At 41.8% G+C, this 19802-nt stretch overlaps 1 protein-coding gene across 4 annotated transcripts in view; it reads right to left on the reverse strand.

Annotated features, from left to right (window-relative positions):
- Window positions 1–270: 270 nt before the first annotated feature.
- mmp16a (matrix metallopeptidase 16a (membrane-inserted)) overlaps window positions 271–19802 on the reverse strand; it is a 76250-nt gene continuing 56718 nt past the window's right edge. For 3 of the 4 annotated variants that reach the window (XM_030398314.1, XM_030398316.1, XM_030398315.1), the window contains 4 exons: window positions 10476–10614; window positions 6380–6530; window positions 5389–5504; window positions 767–1101 (listed from right to left, as the gene is read on the reverse strand). In XM_030398314.1, the coding sequence (XP_030254174.1) occupies window positions 767–1101; window positions 5389–5504; window positions 6380–6530; window positions 10476–10614 (741 nt within the window). Of the gene's footprint in view, window positions 1102–5388; window positions 5505–6379; window positions 6531–10475; window positions 10615–19802 lie in introns of all 4 variants that reach the window. The other variant, XM_030398313.1, reaches the window with a different exon arrangement.

The raw sequence follows: 19802 nt of genomic DNA on the forward strand, positions 1-19802 counted from the left end.
GGACAACAAAAAAAATAAATGAAAAATAAAGCCAAAAAAAGTGATCCTCTTTGGAGAGAAATTGATTTTATTTGGTTTGGTTTGGTCTCTTCCTCAGAAGCGTGTTAAAGGGAACAGTGAGGACCTTCTTTCTAAGAAGTATTGAAATAAAAAAAAAATTTGAAAAGGGGGGGGAAAAAGAACAGAAACAGGACTGAAGACTGGTAATGTGATTAACTCCTGTTTATCTGAGACTGTATATCTTTTGAGCGCAGTATGAGGGGGGGGGGGGGGGGGGGGGCACCAAGATCAGAAAATATAAAACTGTTGTTTAATCAACAACCTGATATGACGGATGACAATGAAGTGCCCTGTGAGAAGAGTGCTTGTCCCCCTGAAAAGTCCTCCTGATTAAGGGCAGTTAGGCGAAGAAATGAAAGAGGAATGGGACAGGAAGTCAAGTTTCTGAGATACAAAGTGATGCCGACCCTCCTGTTTGTTTGGACTGGGTTTGAAGGTCATTTCAAAGATCCCCCACAAATTGTCCCTCTGCTCCCCTGTTTGTTAAAAAGGCTGGGGGCTAGCGGAGTCATTTTAAGTCCTGGGGTCACCTTTTGTTTGAGGGGTCTGATCGAAGATATCAGATGACCCAAAAGGAGGAGGCGTGGCTGTGTGTTTTCATGAAAGTTGTCCAAAGCCCACTGTCCTCCTCTGTGAAAGTGGGGGCCACCATCCTGTTCCCCCCTGTGTCTTGTGCCGCCCCACCTCCTTGCCTCTTTCCGATGTTTCAGACCCATTCCTGCATGGAGCGTTTGCAGTACAGTATGTGGCGTGGCGTACCCTTCCTCTTGAACTGCACCACAGTGTAGATCAACACCAGCAGGCACAGTGCCAGCACGCAGGGGATGACGATGGCGATGGCCTTCACCGTGTTCGCCTCGTTGTCCAGCTCGATCACCACGTCCGAGTTGCCGTCGTCGGCCGGCGGCCGGGCGGGGTCGATGGGCGTCAGCTCGCAGCCCATGAAGTCCTTGAGGATGGAGCGCGGGTAGCCCGGCTCCACTCTGAGGAACTGGTTGTTGAACTTCCAGTACTCTTTCCCCTTGTAGAAATAGGTGAATCCTGAGGGAGGAAATGAGAAACAGGAACCTGTAAGTACATTGTTGACGAGTCTGTTGCACATGTAAGCACACCCAGCAGGCATGGTGTGTTGGCCATAGATCTATATAGAAGAACGAGATAGTGAACGCAAAGATGATGCCAGTGCAATCACAACTGCTCGCCTTGCACAAACGCCCCAAAATTTTCCCAGCTTTAAAGGTTATACTTCCTCATTATGTGGCCAAGCGGATAAACATCATGGTTCAGCGACTGGGCCTGCCCATGGGGTCCTGCTCGGCCCATCTACTTTCCATTTTGATGACATCACAGGTTTTAAATAGCTTTCCTCTGCTTGGGTAAAGTTTTACAAATGGTGCTCTATGGGGAAAATGCTATAAGGGCCGCAGGGGTATTTTTTCAACGAGTGGCCGGTGAGCAAAATTGAGTGGTGCCACTGTATCCAGGTCTATAATACAATAATGGCACTGACACAGCCTGGAGCACACCTCTTTGTTAAACCACTGGAAGTCAACAATAAGGATCTTCAGCTGCTCATTCAAAACTCCAAATACAGTCGAGATAAGCAACAGGGTCGACTGAACAGCAAGTCATCACATCACTGTCACACAATGACTGATGACTTCGACCACCTCACGTGATGGAAAGGTGACCACTTACACCGAGGGTCTTACAGGCCATGAATACCTTGTTAAATGGTGAAGGCAGTATTGTCAGAATCCATTCTTCAGTTAAAGTACTAATAACAAAATTAAATAGCACTCAATAAGTTATTATCAAGGAGATTGTCCCTTTTAAGAATCATATTGTTATTATTTGATGATGCCTTAACATGTCAGCAGCCTATTAACAAGTTAATTTGACCAATTTAATGTAGTGTTGGGCAGTTTGCTCTGTAACAAAGCGCACTATTTTTAAGGTAATCATGTTTTTTTTTGTTTAAAGTCTCTCGATCTGTCAGAAGTAACAAAAGCTGTCATATAAATGCAGTAAAAAGTACAAAATTGCTCTGCGAATTAGCATTCTCTTTCTAATTCTATTGAACAAACTTTGCCTTGGGACGGCTGCCTTTCCTATCATCAGAACACACCATCTGAATTGAAATCGAAGTGATGATAACCTGCCAAAGAGGTAAAACAAGCGCCGCTCAAACAACTGAGTGTGCTGCTCTGCTGCTAAGCAATTGTTTCCGTTTCAGCTCAGTTGTTCAGCTAAGACATCCCCAACTGTCCCTCAGGACTAATTATATCTGGTCATAGAAAAGAAAAACACAGCCAACCAGGAGCCAAACCCCACAGCTCATATCACACAACAGCACAACAAATGTCATAGAGAAGCAAGCTGCTGCGGTGCTTTTCAAACCACAAGAGTGGCAGTTTTTTTTTTCCTCACAGGAACATGGAGGCAATTGTCCCGGTGTCACGCAAATTCAGAAGTCTATTTACACAGTGAGTCAATGTTCATTTTGTGATGAAAAATTGAGGGTTATTTCACTGGGTCTCTCTGTGTTCATGTCAGGAGCAATGAACATGGTGACAGAAGCAGAAAAAATATATTATGTCCTTTATCCAACACAGAAACAACCATTACAGACAACATTATGACAATGAATACGTTCTAACAAGGACAAGTTTGACAGGCATAAAAATAGTTGTAAAACTACATTTTAGAGTCTTTATATGACATGTTTTCAGTGCCGTGACAATAAGTTGTTGTGAAACATTTGTGTCTGTTTGGGTTGACACTAAACTTCACTGCCCCCTGCAAGTCACTGGCTCCGAAAGGCGAGTTGGGAAAATAAATGCCGTGTAAAACTGAGTATGACAGCCTGGCTGAATTCTCATGCTCTTCTCTTCCTTTGCTGGACCCTTTTACACTTTGTTTTCACGCCATTTATTATTCATGCACGCTCTTCCTGGGGCAAATAAGGGGAGGAAAAGCTCGGATTTTGCAGTCAGACAGTGTGATGGCTATTGTAGGAGCCGGTGCTTCTTAAATCACTTGTTAGGTGAAGATGTTTCTGGTGAGGCAGTGAGGAGGCACAGGCCGGAGCTGTAAAAGATTCATCTGGGGAGCACTGCTTTGCACATGTCTTCTTGTCTGGTACTGTGAGACAAAAACTTTTAACAGGGTGTGACTATATCAAAGTCTTAAGTCATCTGATTACATTAAACCAAATTAAATTCCTTTCCATGTTATCGTTCATTACTGTTGCTGGTGATTGGTGGTTTTTTTAGGGACAGTTTTCTGTGTGCCTACAGCTGACATCTCATGAGCAGAGGGAAATCACAGAAACCATTTTCTGAACATCACTTTCTGCCTTTCTATCCAAGAGAAGATCGGCCAGGAAGTGGTTAGCTTAGCCAAATAATTAACTTAGCATAAAGATTAGAGGCAGGCTGAAATAGACCTAAGATGGCTCTGTCCACAGAGAGCTGACAAATGAACATGCTGTATTTCTCACATTGAATCTTAATGGGTAGTTACGTGACAACAACTACTTTTTTTTTTTTTTTTTTTTTCTTTTTCAAACAAAAAGGAACAAGGAGCAGGAAGCTCCTGGAGAGTTGTAGTCAATGTAGCAACAATGTAATTTCCTCTAAAACAACCTTTTTTTTTTTATTAGATGAGATTTTGTACAGATCATAACAATGTGATAACTGTTAATTAGTGAGTTTCATATTTGATAATTTTGAAAACTGGCATGAACCAATGTAGCCATCTCTCCCTGCTTCTTTATGCTAAGCTAAGCTAGGCCAATTGCCTCCCTGCCCTAGCTTTTTTACTTGGCAAACAAGCATGTGTGGTATCAATCTTCTCATCTAACTCTGGGCAAAAAAAGTTGGCCAATAATTACCCCAAATATATGTCTTTTACCTAATTACTTAACAAGCAGCACAGACAGTTTGGATGGGTCTTCGGGGAGACATCAACTGGCATGAAGTTAGCTAACAGGTAGTTTGCTTCATGAGGAGGCACAGTCTGATCTTTAAACGTCAAGCAGCTACAGTCTGAGCAACATGTGGTCACGTTGGCACTGAAACACAAGCCTGCCTACAAACAGAACCCTCCAATCTCTCATTTAGAGTTCAGTTGACAACTGTGATCAGTTGAAGAATTCTAAAAAATCTTGGGAAATCTTCTCTCCAACCAGGCAGCAGCTTCTGCCACACTCTGTCCTACACTCAACACAAATCATCTGTTATAGAGAGACAGAACAGTTCAGGTGAAGCATCAGATAGAGGTGGATGCTGAGCAAGCTTACTGTAATTTAAAGAGCGTGAGGTAGAGCGAAAGAGAGAGGTGAGGGAGGGTGAGAGGTGAGACAGTCTGAGCTATCGTGGGTGAGAGCCAGGTCAGCCCTCAGGCCTCTGCTCCGAAATGTGTTGCCACGCACGCATCATCGAGAGCAGCAGCACACTCAATTATGGCTGGTTATCTGGGTCAATGTTATGAGCGCGCCACTCGACACACTGTCTACACAAACAACAGGCCCGCCAAATAAACGCAGGCTGACACATATATGAGCAGAAATACATGTGATGCACACAAACACCCATCATCCCCTTGGATATAAATCCACCCTTCATGCTCGGATAGATGCCCGCTCCACCTGGCCTCACCGAAAAACATGCATGGCTACGGATCTAGCAGGAGATCTGCAGGACAGATGGCCCGAGCGCTCAGCACCACCTGCCCTGCTTTTTCCAACCCGGGCGGTGCCAAGACCAGGCCCAAACCCACCTGGCATGATACATCCAATGGGAAAAGCGATTTCTGTCCTCACACTATCGGACGGGCCAATGGGTGAGCTCTTTGAGATTTCTAAATCCTGCCTCTTCACCCTTGACGAGGGCCCACTGGCTTAAACCGGAATGAGCGCCCAGCGGTGGTCTTGTCCTTTTCTGCTTTCCACAAGCCTGCTCCAACTGGGTCTTATGGCACACTGAGCAGGATGGACTGATTATGGAACATTCTGCTTGTGAAACAAATCAAAAACAAACCCCCAAAAAAGAAGAAAAGAAGCCATTTCTGGATAAACTGGCCTCCTATCATCTTTCAATTGCCATACACAAACACTCTCCATCAGTCTGCCTCCCCTGATACTGCATGTATGGAAGTGTGCCACTCACTGAGACTCTGCGTAATAACTGGGGCAAATTTCAATCAATGCTACTCTGCTTTACCTCCTGCTCAGCATGTGCCAGTGACCAGCTGAAATCGATGCTATTTGGCACATGAACCGTGCTGTTATTGCCAAATCAGAGTATCGGGCAGGACAAATCGTACCATTGGCTTTGTCGACGAAGGCCCCCTGCGGCGAGTCAGGCACACCTCTCCACACCGTGATGGGCTTGGGATATCCAGGGTCCATGGTTCTCATTTCCTCATTGTAGCGCCAGTACCTAAACAGGAACAAATGATGAGCCACAGGAAGACAAAGCAGCTACTGTATATCCATGAATGCAAGGTCGAATTGACGACAGATGGTATTCGATGCTCGTATTTCAAATCTTAAAGGGGCAATATGTAGGAATTTTAGTTGAAATTTATTATATTCACCTCAACCGTATGTGAATAAATAGCAGTTTTAGCATTATAATGTTTATGGTTTGATGTGTTGCAGATATCTACTGAAGTTAGCATGCTAACCAGCTAGCCCCAGGCCCACTCCGGTCCAAAGCTCCACCATCAATCCCCTGGTCCCCAACCTCCAAGTCTGAACCGATAGCTGCACGGCTAAATGAGCTAACCAGCCAAGGCAGCTACTGTTAGCAGCAGCTAGCGGTTACTCTGATAATATGCTGCCCCCTATTTATATTGTGTATGAATTTGACAGGAGGCCAATCTTACATTTAGCACCTTTAATATGAGCTTTGGCTTGATCATTTTTTATTTGATCTGTTGCTCTCAAAACTTTTCTCAACAGGACTGAAGCAGTTCTCGACACTCATGGTCACCCAACACCTTGCTAAGACAATTTAAGCTGGTTAAGCAAGTTTAAAGACTGAATATTTGGGTTTTTGGAAAAATGTCACCCGTTAGAAAACAAATGAAAACAACAATCTGTTTTGGCTTGTTGTCTGTGTAATGTACTATTATGTGTACTAAGTGTGACCCGCCATGGAACAGCAGATGTAAAACAACTGTTAGCGAACTGATTTCAGTTCATGAAATAGTAACATTTCTGATTAATATCAAGTGGGATTTTTTGGCATTTTTTTTCTTGCAGTTGCTAAATCTCTGAATTATCTAAGTTTTTAAGGTTCTTTATCCCCACCTGTCCCCTTTAAAGAAGTAGGTCTTGGCCACATCCTCCCACCACACAGCGGTCTCGATGCTCTGGGCCGGCATCCCGTGGCCGAACTGGGCGATGTCCTTGGGGTATCCAGACTGCAACACTGTGTCCTTAAACACCCAGAACTGCTTCCCTGCACATCGCGAAAGAGAGGGAAAAACAAATCAGCAGGAGAAGGACGAGAAACAGCTGGGATTACCCTCCAGGAGCAACACAAGAGGAGGCAGATTAAAAAGACAGATACAAGCCTGGTAACAAATGGCTGGCAATAACCTGTTGCCTTGTATTACAGGATTTGATGTTGATGTTCCTCTAATTTAAGATAGGGCACAGACATGGTGACAAGTTCTCCTTGCCCTTGCTTAGAGGTACTTTGGGAACTTTTCAGCGCTGGCAAACTGAGCCGGTAACTGCTCGACTAAGATAAAAAAGAAACAGCCACCATCCCTTGCGGGAAAACTGGCAAGCAAGAGCCACATTTAAACATTTGTTAAAAGTTTCCTCAACCTGAGAAGACAAGCAAGTACCTGAACATTTGGATATTTCTGGGAGGACGTTGACAATGTTCTAGAAAAATTAAACCATGTCAAATGTTTTCCGTTCGTCCCCTTTCTCCATTTACCTTAAACCCTGCTTCCTGCTGAGTAATTAGGTTAAACAGCATGTTTCTGACAGTGTGACCCCAGGAAGTGCTTTCCTTCGTCACTGCTGGAGGTGGAGAGTGTGCCAGGAGGAAGTGGGTGGCGGGTGGGTGGAAGAGTGGTGCGTTAAAGGGTTGAGAAAAGGAAGAGGCGGAATGACGAAGGTGGAAAGAGGAAAAACAAAGGATGTCAAATATTTTGGCTTCTCATTCTTTGACTACGTCAGGCGGATTTTACATTATCTTATCAGAAGCCTTTCAGATAAATTCACTTGATTACTCATTAAAACGAGGCCTAGGGCTGTCAACATTCAATGATAAATGCAGGGGAAACGATGTTCGTCAGACTCTGAATTTGCACAACAAAGATAGTCTTTCAAAATTTTGGGACTGACAAAAATAAATGTCTCTCTTTGGGATCTAAACCCGCAGGTAGAGACATTTTGTTGGGGGAAAGACGGAGACTGAGCAGGGAAAACATGAAAAGGCTCACAAGGAAGGAAAACAAAGAGGGTGTGCTCGTCTGACATTTGCAGAGGAAACTAGCAGACGAGAAATATACAATAGGCTACATACTTGTGTAACAAATGCTTGCAATCAATCAAGTTTATGTTACATTGGATTTCATGGTTTTTGGACAGTTTGGTCAGAGCTGGATTCACGAGGAACTTTTGCTGGGTCAGCTTTAAGATGAAATGCCTTTCTTCAACAAATAGAGGAAGTGGGTGTGTAACAAAACAGCCAAGATTTCAGCAACATTTGAACTCACTCTCCTGCTTCTTAAAAGGCCTGACATTTAACCCTAAAGCTTATAATTTACAACATACGGCCACAGTGAAGGAGGGAGAATGATAGGTGGAGGAGGAAGGAACAGTAGGACAAAGTGCGGCTGAGTTTAAGTGGGAATGTAGTGGCCTCCTTTTGGAAAAGGAAATTCCTGTCATGTCATCCTCTTTTTCTTACAGTGCGCCTCTCATTCTGGGTCGCACTTCCTCTGGCCCTGACACACACACACACAAACACACACACACGCGCTATCATACGCTCACATACCACACCCTGTGATTAATAGAAGCTCCCCTTCCCAAAAAGAACGAGTTAACTTGATTCACCAAAAAAATCCATCCATTCCATCTCTTCCCACATAAAATAGGATTCTCCTTTTCTTTCTTTTTAAATCTGACTCGACTTGCACTCCACATAAAAGTCGGGCTTCATCTTCAGAGCTGTGAGGGCTGCTTTGATGTAGCGGTGGCTCCGGCATCTGCTGCAGTGTAACGACTAATCCCCAGCTCGCCCTCCACAGTGTACGAAGAGTGTTATATATTCCAAAAAAAGAGACGGGCCACACGCAAACATACAACCAAATGAGCCACACATGCGAGTGCTGACATTAATTTGCAGAATCTCGCACGCGCGCACGCACGCAGGCACGCACGCACGCACGCACACACGCACCTTAATCTTTGTTCCTGATTTGTTTAACCCAAAACAGTTGGACTGAAAACCATCGAATGTAATGAATGTGTGTCAACATTTGTAGTACACATTTTGGTATGTTTCTGTTAAATCACTGAATTATAAGGTTTCTTAACACACTTTGACATTGGCCACTCCTGGACTACAAAACTATACATTTCTCCATACACCAAAAGGTGCTAATGTGGCACTGACACTGTTTACAATAGCATTAACAGTAATGTTACAGTAACAGTACTGTTAGCATTAACAATAAGTCATTCCGCACCAGAAGTCCTACCTCATAATGCACGCCAACACTGATATATCTGCAATAAGCCTATATAGGCAGACATGTTAGCTCTGCTGATTTATTGGTTTGGCTGTAATATAAAATAACATGCTCTCAGAAATGGCTGCATGAGGTAAATGAAGCAAGCAGCTCTGTCTGACCATTGACGCAAAAAGCACCAATCAAGCTCTGATTGAATCCTGCCTCCTGGGAAGAAAATGCATATTAACGTTTAGACCTTGCTGCATGTGTAGGGTCCCTTGTTGTGAACTTGCTACTGCCAAAATTTTATTTGATGAATTTTATTTTAGTTCATACCCCAAGCTGTTATCTTGTGATTTACGCTAATCAAGTTGTTCTATTCTGACACTAGACTTGATTTTACTGTTGCATATAATTTTCATTACATACTCTTGACTTACAGCATCTCTGAAGAATGAAAACACTGGCTGAATTGGCACAAAGCACAGCACTGTAGGAATAAGAACACACGCTTAATCTATCTCTAATGTATAACAATGGTGTCTGCTTGCTGACCTGCTCTATGATGCCATTACAGCATGAAGCGAATCAGTGTCTCAGCCATCACTTCACCGCAAACCAGAGTTTAATGCCTCCATCTGTGCATTTATTTAAGTAGAATTCATCAGACGAGGCGCTGCTAGAAAATATTCAAAACGGCTGGTTAGACAAGGACCTAGAGTGCTTCGTTTTGTTTCCTGACCGACTTTCTTTCCTAATTTTTATTCCAAATGGGGACAGACAGAATGAAGTCTTCTGGGAAATCAGCTGTGCATGTTCAAATGAAAAACGGCATTCTGTTAGTATAAATTCTCTAAATCCGTGTGCAATCCTGTTGCTACCCTGCAGAGAAAGCGAGCAGTGTGGACGATTCAGGACCGAGATCACGTGGGACCAGCCGTCCGCATTTCCAGGAATTGTTTGGTGTTGAAAATAGAAACAGGTTTGATTGAAGATTTGTAGTTTTCATCTCAGCAGATTTTCATTGCTTACGTACATCTCCTTTCATCAACACCCTCCCTCTCTCTCTGTCTGTCTCCCTCCCTGGAGTGTATGCAAATAAGAGTTTACAGGACTGCTTTGTTTGCTTGCTGTTTCTTTTAAGTGGCTTTTCGGCTTCAGACATAATTAGCTTCAGATCTCAGTGTTTCGAGGCTTGAATATGGAGGCAAATCTCTTCACAGAGGTAAAGAAAAAAACTAAATTTAAGATCATCAAACACCGACAGCAGGTACTGATCTTTATCACATGCAGTGGTGGTGAGTTCCAGGAAATTATGTTGAGCCACAGTTGAAGATTTAGATTAAAATATAGTACTATCACAGTTTTTATTAAAAGTCATAACTTGTGGATTATGCTGGATTTTCCAAGCAAGTGAGCAAAACACGGCTTTAATCTTTCACATATTGACACTGAATACACACACACACACACAGATAAGATCAAGCCAGCAATGTACAGACACACAAAGAAAACACATGCTGAATACAGAAAAGACATGTGCATACGGTTTATACCAAGCGACAGCCATGTACACAGAACATATCTGTGGACAGATAACATGGAAGAAAAAAATAACACGTGTAGCAAATGTATACCAGGATGGTACAGACTCAACATTTGGAGTGGATGAAGATGGATGAAATGGAGCAGCAGCTCAGGCTCACCTTTGAAGAAGACAAACTTTCCATCGCTGTTCTCGTAGACGGCGTCTATCTTGGGCGGCAAGCCCCTCCAGAAAACACTGATGAGCATGGGGTATCCTGGCATTACAGAGTTATCTCTCACCCGCCAAAACCAGTGGTCCTGAGAGGGAGATGAAAAAGGACATTGTCAAGAAACAGAGGACACCAGCACAAAGGTCATGTATAGTTCAGGTTACTCATCACAGGGAGTTCGAGTCAGCCTGTCATATGACATCTTCTGTGGTCCTGGACACCCTGATGACGTTGCCATGGTGATCGTGGATTGGGTTTGAGACTTCAAATTAAATCAACAGAAAGCCTGCATTAAAAACTGGGTGTGAGTTTTCAAAGATGTGGGCATTCAGGAGGCAGGAAGGTCAAATCAAATCAAAAGTGCTGCAAATGGAAAATGTATGATCCTGTCCTGACCCATAATAAGAACAAAAAGATTGAATATCTTGGCCTCTGTAGCTTCAATTTTAACTACTGCTGTTTAATGTGTCTCTTCAGAGACCCCTAACTACATAAAAAGTGCAAATCTTAAACCACTGGAGCAGCCCTTTAACCAGATGTACATGGTTTGGCAAGTGTGCATCTGGATAAAGGGCTACTTATTCCTCGTCCCTGAAGTCTTCTCTCTTTTAAAACCAAAACCAAAACATTTGACACTAGTGCTGCTTGTAGAAAATTTCAACTGCGGCGTCTTCTTCCCCTTAATCTGATGCCCCAGGCAAGTTGATTTTTTGTGGGATGATCTCTTTGGGTTGGAAAAACACGTACTTTAACTGCGTCCCTTTTTTTTAGCATTATGAAGTTAATGCTCATGGCACAATGTAATGGCTGTGGAATAATGACACCATTGGCTGGCAGCCTGGCACCATTTCTATCTGCTTTTACGTAAATGAACAAATAAACCAATGTTGTTTCCTGGGTTGATTGGTAGTTGCTGCTCAGAGTAAAACAGAAATTATCTTTAGAACAATGGCACCAACAATAATACCACTCGGAGATGATAGAGGGTGGGAAAGTTGTCCGTAATTAATTTAACTTGTAATGAATTCTGCATATAACACAATTTATGGTATAAAATTACAGGCACTGTATTTAGGCCAGCTCCTTGCTTTTCTGGTTTCACAAACAAAGTCTGCTGGCAATGATGAACTCCGGCTAGTGCTTTGATAGCCCCAATGCCTTAAAGATCCACATGTACTTTCTCAGGTTGCCTGGGAAGCCCGTGATACTCGCACTCCGCATGCAGAACTTGAAGAACATACTGGGAAAATCATCAAGTAATGGGGGCAAAGTGATAGCCAGGAGCTTTAAGAGAAGCCAAGAGTCTGATTTCCTTCGGGGTGGGAAACGTGAGCGCGGCCAACTGGAAGGTGTGTCTTTTTGATGTTGGATGAAACTTGATGACAGAGGGGGGCCAGGGGGAGACCCAGCTGTGAAAGCTATTAGGACTCAGCGAGATGTCCCACCCTTTGGCAATGAACGGGCAATTGCGTCTCCTCAACGCGTAGAACGCTCAGGCCCAAAAGCCTGACCTCATAGTGAGGGATGCAGAGACAGAGAGAGGGGAGAAACACATCATCACACCCTGCTTCATTCACAGTGAAAGCTAAATAAACAGCCCATTTATCAAACACTCTCTGCACTGCTCTCTTTCTCTCTCTCTGTCTAATCCAATTTTTTTCTCTGGGACTGTCCTCTCTCCCAGGACTCTTCCTCCTCTTTCTTTTCATTTCCCCCTGTCTCTCATTCCAATTCCTCCTCTCTCCCTCACCCCTGCTCGCGCTATACATACTACCTCCATAGATTTCAATTGTTCAGCATTTTCATCTGTACACCGCCCGGCCCAGTAATTGAAAACAGATCAGACTGTGAAATCCAACCTATTTGAATACTTTTGACTTTATAAAAGAGAAAATGTTTTCTCCTCCGGCCCTTCCGTCCCACTCCCACTCTGAAAATAAAGCTTTGGCGGGCAGACTTCACTTGTAGAACATTTCAGCCAGCGCTTTGCAATTACAGGAACATCAAGAATAATCACAACAAGTTTAGTCTTAGCAGAAGTTGCAAATATCATACCTCAAATTGTTCATGTTCTGTGCTTTGAGTGAAAGGGCATTGCAGGGTTTGTCACGTATACGGTCTAATGGTGCATGATAATGCATGCATTGCATTAAGGGTGAATTACCATATGTTCTCTATAGAGATATAAATTCCTGACTGCTCGGTGGCCTTAAACTGTCCCTACTGATAAGTTTTTGTCGGTGTCGAGGAGAGTTTGTGAAGCGGAACACAAACTGTAGATACTGCCAAGAGTTCTTTGATCTCAAAATAAAAATTGTACAACATTTGCTGTACTGCAGAGGGGACAAACAACTTTAAGCTTTAGAACAGATGAATGACTAGAACCGCTTTGCATTTCATTAATACTTAAATTTATAGATATTGACTGATTGATTTCTTTCTTTATTGTATGACTGTTGTGAAAAATAACCGGCAAAACTCGTTATAGAAAAAGAAATGCCATGGACAGATTACTGGACATGCCTCCCCTCTTAGTCAGATCCTCGGTTTGAAGTAAAAATGACATTTCTTGTAGGAAAGGTAATCAGATGACTCAAAGGGACTTGGGATGACAACAAAGAGATAAAACACAACTACAAAGAGACAAACAAACTACAAAAGATAGAAAAACAACTACAATATAAAACACATCAATAAAGAGACAAAAACTACAATAGAGACAGAAACAACTATAAAGAGATAATGAAATGACTACCAAAGGGATAAAACAATGACAAAGAAACAAAAAACAACATTGAAAAGACAAATAACTACAAAAGAGATAAAAAAAGCACTACAAAAGAGACAAAACACAACTATAAAAGAGATAAAAACAACTACAAGGAGACAAACACTACAAAGAGACAAATAAAACTAAAAAAGAAGCTAAAACAACAAGAATGCAAAAAGATGCAAAATGACTATAAAGAAACACATTTTTATAGTCAACGGTCTTCAAATTTGTCAATGAAAATAATGTCAATTTCAACATATTTATCCAAGGCACACTCTTTTTCTTTTACATGTACTCTCATACTGACCTTCAGAGCTAAATTTTTTATGAAATTGAAATAATTTTGCTGTCTCTTCATCAGAAAATTACTAAGATGTAGCTTTTATAAATAAAATGGGCCGTTATTAATTTCTAAGAATTATACTTCTAAATGCCTTTTAAAAAAGACAACAGGTTTAACCTAAAACTTTGCCATCGCTAACACCCAGGTCAAGCCTGGTGGAGCATCTGCTGCTGCAATGTTTGTTTCTGTGTGAGTGAGGAGGTGAGAATATGATAGACAGTGGTGTTAGGATGATAGTGTTGCTGACCTCTCACTCAGTTAATGTGACGCACACACTTGCTTGGCTTGGCTGAGAGCATAATGCAGGTGTAAATAATTCATATGGACGAGGATTAGGGTTGCAGCCTACATAGCTCAGTATTTATAAGAATTTCTGGCCAAATCGACTCTTTTTCACAGAGGAAATAACTGCAGAACACAGGCTTTAGTAGCATGCCTGCAGTTGGGTATTTGTGTGTTTTCTCATGTGCTGAAAGCTACCTCATAGGCTGGAAAGAAACTTCTCCAAACCACATTAACATTATCTGCAACTCTTGTAAATAATGAAGTATGACCTTGAAATGCTACAGCAATAAGGCCTGGTTGAACTTTTCAACCCGCAGCTGCTTCTTTTTGTCACGGTTCATTCTGATATGACTGCTTTGTAGCTTGCATATGTGGCAAAAGTTTCTAATCCAACAAATGTCAATAGAGTCCAATATTCAGACTGTTAAACAGTGACCAATCAAGCGCAGTTTGATAATGTCATCCTAGAACAAAACTCCTGTACCTGATATCTCTGAAACAACTGGATGAAATGCGAACGAAAAAATGGCTTTGGCTCTGCTTAAATGCACAAGCAGCAGGTAATTATCTCAATAATTATCTCTTTTGCTTCCTCTGTATTTCAATTAAAAAAACAAAACAAAAAACCATTTCACATAGTTTTTGGATACATCTTCTAGAATTCTGTAGTTCAAAACAAACTGTGGCAAAGAATGTTGGCCGTATATTTCTGAGTGCTTCAGACACGCTGTTAGTGCAGGACTATCCATCTCTTTACTCCCAGTAACACAAAAGAGAAAGATCCTGAGAAGAGTGGACAGCTCACTGCCCACTTGGCCACTGTGTTCTCATTAATGGATGTCGGAATCAAAGCATGTCTCCAACATTGGAGGCCAAGTGGCCAATCCTGAACTGCAAGGCACCCTCTGGCATCCCAGAACCCCTGCTCTAAATCTGTCCACATCAAGAAAGGAATCTCTTTCAGTCAACTTGGGAGTAGTGAAAAGGAGGAGGAAAAGGGCACAAGAGTGTGGCAGTTTCCTTTATTATAGACATCTCAGGATGAGAGCTGGGTGATGGAAGAATTGTGTTTTTTCTCTATCTTATCTGATTAGGAGCATTACAAGAGGCTTTGACTGCATCCAAGCGTTGGTCTGCAACTACAGACTTTTGAGCAGGCAAAGCAAGCACCATAATTAAGCACTATAAATAAGGGCAACTCGTTAAATTGACCTTCAAGCATTCAGCTGTTTATCCTAAAAATGAATACAACCATTCTTAAACCACCATCAAAGGTGTACAGTGGACCTTTAAATGCTTTAACTGGCTTTCAATGGCTGTAATGTGAATGGAAGTCGATGGAAAACTCAACTTTTCTCTAGAAACAAAAAGGAACACAAGATGTTTTACTCTCAGTAGAGTGTCCTTGTGATGATTTTTTAAAATGACTGATCCAAAAAAATACATTTGAAGGCTCACAGAGAAAGATGTTTTAGGGACTCCTGTTTGGGTTTCTGGCTCTAACTGCCAAGAGGACAGCGTGCCATAAACTCAAATCCAGATTTCTAAATGTCCGTTGGACAACATCGCAGACTATATGTCCATGTTTTACTACACTCCAAGCCTGATGGGAAACAAGTGGACTCTTGGTATCTTTTTGCCCAGTCATAGTATGACAGTATAAGTGACAAGGTCATAGTTCAGCACATTTAAAGTGCAGCATAGAGAGAAAAACGGGTTGCATTAATGCCTGAGAAAAGCATGGTACCACATGGTTTGAGAGTTCATAAAAAGTTGAACCTGAAGTGCTTGCAATCATAAATGTGGTAGCTGTGTAATTTTAGTGAGGCATTTACTGGTGACACTGGATCTACACGGCTGAACACAGTCATCTGTGAACCTTAAACGACCCTCTTGTCACTCCACTGAAAGAAAAATGATCGACCGTTAAACTACCACCTTAACAAGCATGACTCCTAACCTGCCTTTGTAGATTAATGTGCCTCGAATAAATCAGGCACGTCTCAGCACTGTTTGGAACAATATTGTGCTGAACAGTTAAAAAAACAATATGCATCAGCTATACATCTAAAATAGAAAACATGGCTCATAAAACACGTATGGTGTTCATCTCAGTCTTATTCATGATAAAATAAGAGTATTCTGAGAGATGACAAGTATCTGCCATTGACATTGATCAACCATTTGAAAGGTGTTACCACAAACTGTTAATCTTTTACCTCCATTAATGGTATCTGCAACATTATCACTGAAGTTAAAGGGGTTGCGAGAATTATTACTCATTCTGTAAAATATACTGTTAAATGTGTCAGCCGCTGTAAAAAGAGCTCTCCAAAGTTTGAAATAATAACCTTGATGATGTCATCAGGGTCATGTCGGCTTGGGTTTTAAGAGTTAAAACTTTGCAACTGAAGGCCAGCGTTTCAAATTGGAGGTGTAAGGTTTGAGAGAAGTGGACATGTAGGAGGCACGGGGGTCTAATTAGAGACACTTGTGGGTTGGATTATGGGAAGTGTAGGACCCAGCCTACACAAGGCCTAAAAGCCAGGGTAGTTTCCAGTTTATATTGTTTATCTTGTCTGTACCCCAACTTTAGAGAAATGCAATACTAAATTTGTATTTCATTACATTACTTGTCACAGAATTACTTGTACTTTTATGAGTATTTTTCAAGTCTATAACTTCAGTAAACATTACACAATGTAATTTACTAAGTTACTATCAAAATCCTAATTGAGAGTACAATTGGTATTAATACCTAAACCTTTCAGCACCATCTTTGTAGCCAATAAGCCTATCTGACCATAAAAAGACAAAAACCTTGAGAGTTGATCTTGACCACCGAGCAGAACTAAGCAGGTGATTCTGTTTTAACAAATGTAAATCACTGTGAAAATGACGCATATGCAAGAGTTTCTGTTACACTCATGCAATCATGCACAAACAGATGTAGAAAACACCCTTAAACATCTGGTTGCACATCAGTAATTGTGCCTGCTCCACCTATAGTTCGACCTGTCTGAGAACATGGCAGTGAAGGAAACGTACAACGGATTTTGTTTCACCAGCAAAGTTCTATCCAGCACCAGAACAGTTGTCATTACGCAGTACTCATGGTTTTTGTGTGTACACATCACTTATAAATATGCCTTCAGGACGGGATAAAGTTGCATATGGTTCAGTTTTGTCAGCAGTTTTTGATGAGCTCAATGACTTTGTGATGCTGAAATTGACTTGATGATACCATGTTGCACTTTTCAAAAAAACATTTACCTACTTTGTTTGCTTGACTTCAACTACGAAAAAAGTTCTGAAAGTCAAGCACAGGGAAAAGGAAATGTAAATCCCATTTACTGCAAAGATCCGTGTTGACTAACAAAAAAACGACTTTCAATTTACATGTAAATGGTTTTGGAGTTGATCTGTAGACTTCAATATACTTTCAAAGGCAGGAAAGAAGCAAGCAGGGATAATCACATCCAAAGTTTTGACACAAGTAATCTACAGAGACGTGATATCAATGAGGGCTCTTCTGTAAACATACAAGTGTAACATGACTTCTCTCCAAAGCCCTCTAACGTGCTGGACCACCTGTGGACCCCGCAGGCTGTGAGACTGCTAGGATCTCTGCTATAATGACTTGGCAACGACTTGACTCTGCTCTTCCAAAACAATCAAGTGTGGACGGTGAGTATAGCCAAGCCTCACAGGCTAAATGGACCTCCGGCATGAAGTAAGCATGCAGACAATCACATGAATTATTTTTGGGGAAAAAAAGAGGAAATCACCCTTATAAATGATGGAAATAAAAGACACAATTTAAAAAAAGTCAGCACAAGTTGTAAATCACTTATATTCGCCAACCATCAATTTAACCAGTCTTCAATCTAACACACAGACCTTGGCATGCTCTGAAGGGAATATATCAAACTCTGGACTAATACAAACATCTCTGATTATGATTCCACATCATCCGTTTTACACTTGGGCAGCTTCATCTACCAGGAGAGAGAGAAAGCATTAACATGATACCTCAGTCTTCTCGGAGAAAATTGGCACCAAGCTCACTGAGAATCAAGAAATATTAGGACCACCTGCTCCTCCTGTGAAACACACTTACAGAGTGAGTCCAAGTCAAACCTGTGATCCCTTATTGATTTCACTTTACTTAACACGCCTGATTCACAGGCTGAGACGTGGATCATGCGAACGGGTGAGCAAATCATTGTGAGTCACGATGTTACTGGTGGTCCTAATGATGTGAACATAGTGGATTTACAACTGCACTTACATGTGTTCTGTAACAAATCACCTCTCTCTGTCAGTCTCTCCCCTCCACTCCTCTATACCTTCGGAAAAATGGGAGCTGCTACTACTTGTAAAAGCCAACAGAGATTGATGCTCATCACGGCCTTCAAAATTATGGAGCAAACAGCCTTCTTTCCCATCGCCGCTGATGCCAATTGAAGCCAAGCAATTACAGGTAATCCCACTTGTTTAACTTCACTCTTTAAATTTCTATTTTCATGTCTGTCTGTTTTTTTTTAATCTTTTTTTTTTTATCCTTTCCATGCATACAACACGTACAGTAAATCGCACAACTGAAGAGGCACATTGCCCTACCCCTCATTGCCCCTTTGCTCGGGGGTTAATTATGTGCATTTCATTTACAGTGTTAATTGCTGGCTGTAATAAGTGGAGAGTTTAAACAAAGAGGGAGCAGATTATGCTGAACAGAATTGTATGCGTGTGGCCCCTGTGGATCGGCCTTTAAAGAGCACTGAGAGATTCATCTAGCACATAAGACTAAGGACGAAGTAGCAGTTTTTACGACGAACTGAGCTAAAGTTTTGTACATACGTTTTCGAAAAAACTTTTTTCTTTATTTTCTTTAATTACAAAAGTATAAGTGCAATACAAAACAAACAATAGCAATTAGAGTTAGCTTAAATCCAGCAAACCAAAACGTCCATTGTTGCTTTTACATTCAGTTGCTTGACAGCTGCAGAGAGCACAAACGAGTGGTATGTCCCCTCAGAAGTTGTTTGTGACATGTGGGAGAGAATAGGAAGTTTGTTGCTGTTCAGTGCACTTACATCATGTCTCCATGTCCTGCTTATTATTTTCTTATTTAACATGCCAATCTGGCGAACCCAAGACGGTCGGAAACATCGATTGCAGCAGTGTTCCTTTTGTGCAGGTCGCTGTTAATGACTTCTCTCGACCGTGTCTTGCGTTTTCTCGGCTAAGCTTCCTCTGCAAAGCCAGCCCCCTAACTTTATTTCAAGCTTCTGAACAGCTAAGTGACAGACATGTAGGGCAGAAATAAAGACCTTTTGAGTTTGGGGATGCATGGCAGTGGTGAAGGGAGACGATTTTCTCGTCTGGGTAAGATCATTGGGTCAGAGCGACAGTGGGGAACAGCAGTGACTTCAGTGGTATGCTAATGACAAATTCCTTCCTTAAAGCAACTCTGATGGTTACTGTAAGGCAGGAATCCATCATGATGTTTCATTTTCATTATTTGTTGTTAGGTGACGACAGTACTGCTCTTTGCGACAGGAAGCCTGCTTCTAGTCTCTAGAAACAGGTCAGAGGTAAATAACATTAAAGTGATGTTTGATTAGTTATGACAGAGGGGCTGGCAAGCTCACACTACGGAAATTAATTCTTTAAAAAGTAGTGCCAAGACAATTTGCTGCACTCAAATTCAATTTTTAATCCACAGGAGGTGTTTTGGAGCCCGGCTGACCTCGCATTCTCTTTTTCCTAAACTCGTGAAAAGATTGTCTGATTACGGAACTTCCTCTGTGCCTCCACAGAGTCACTGAGCTCTGCACAAATCCCATGATCCACATCACTCCATCAGACCAGA

The sequence above is a fragment of the Sparus aurata genome, chromosome 19, assembly GCF_900880675.1.
Source record: "Sparus aurata chromosome 19, fSpaAur1.1, whole genome shotgun sequence".
NCBI classification, from domain to species: domain Eukaryota; kingdom Metazoa; phylum Chordata; class Actinopteri; order Spariformes; family Sparidae; genus Sparus; species Sparus aurata.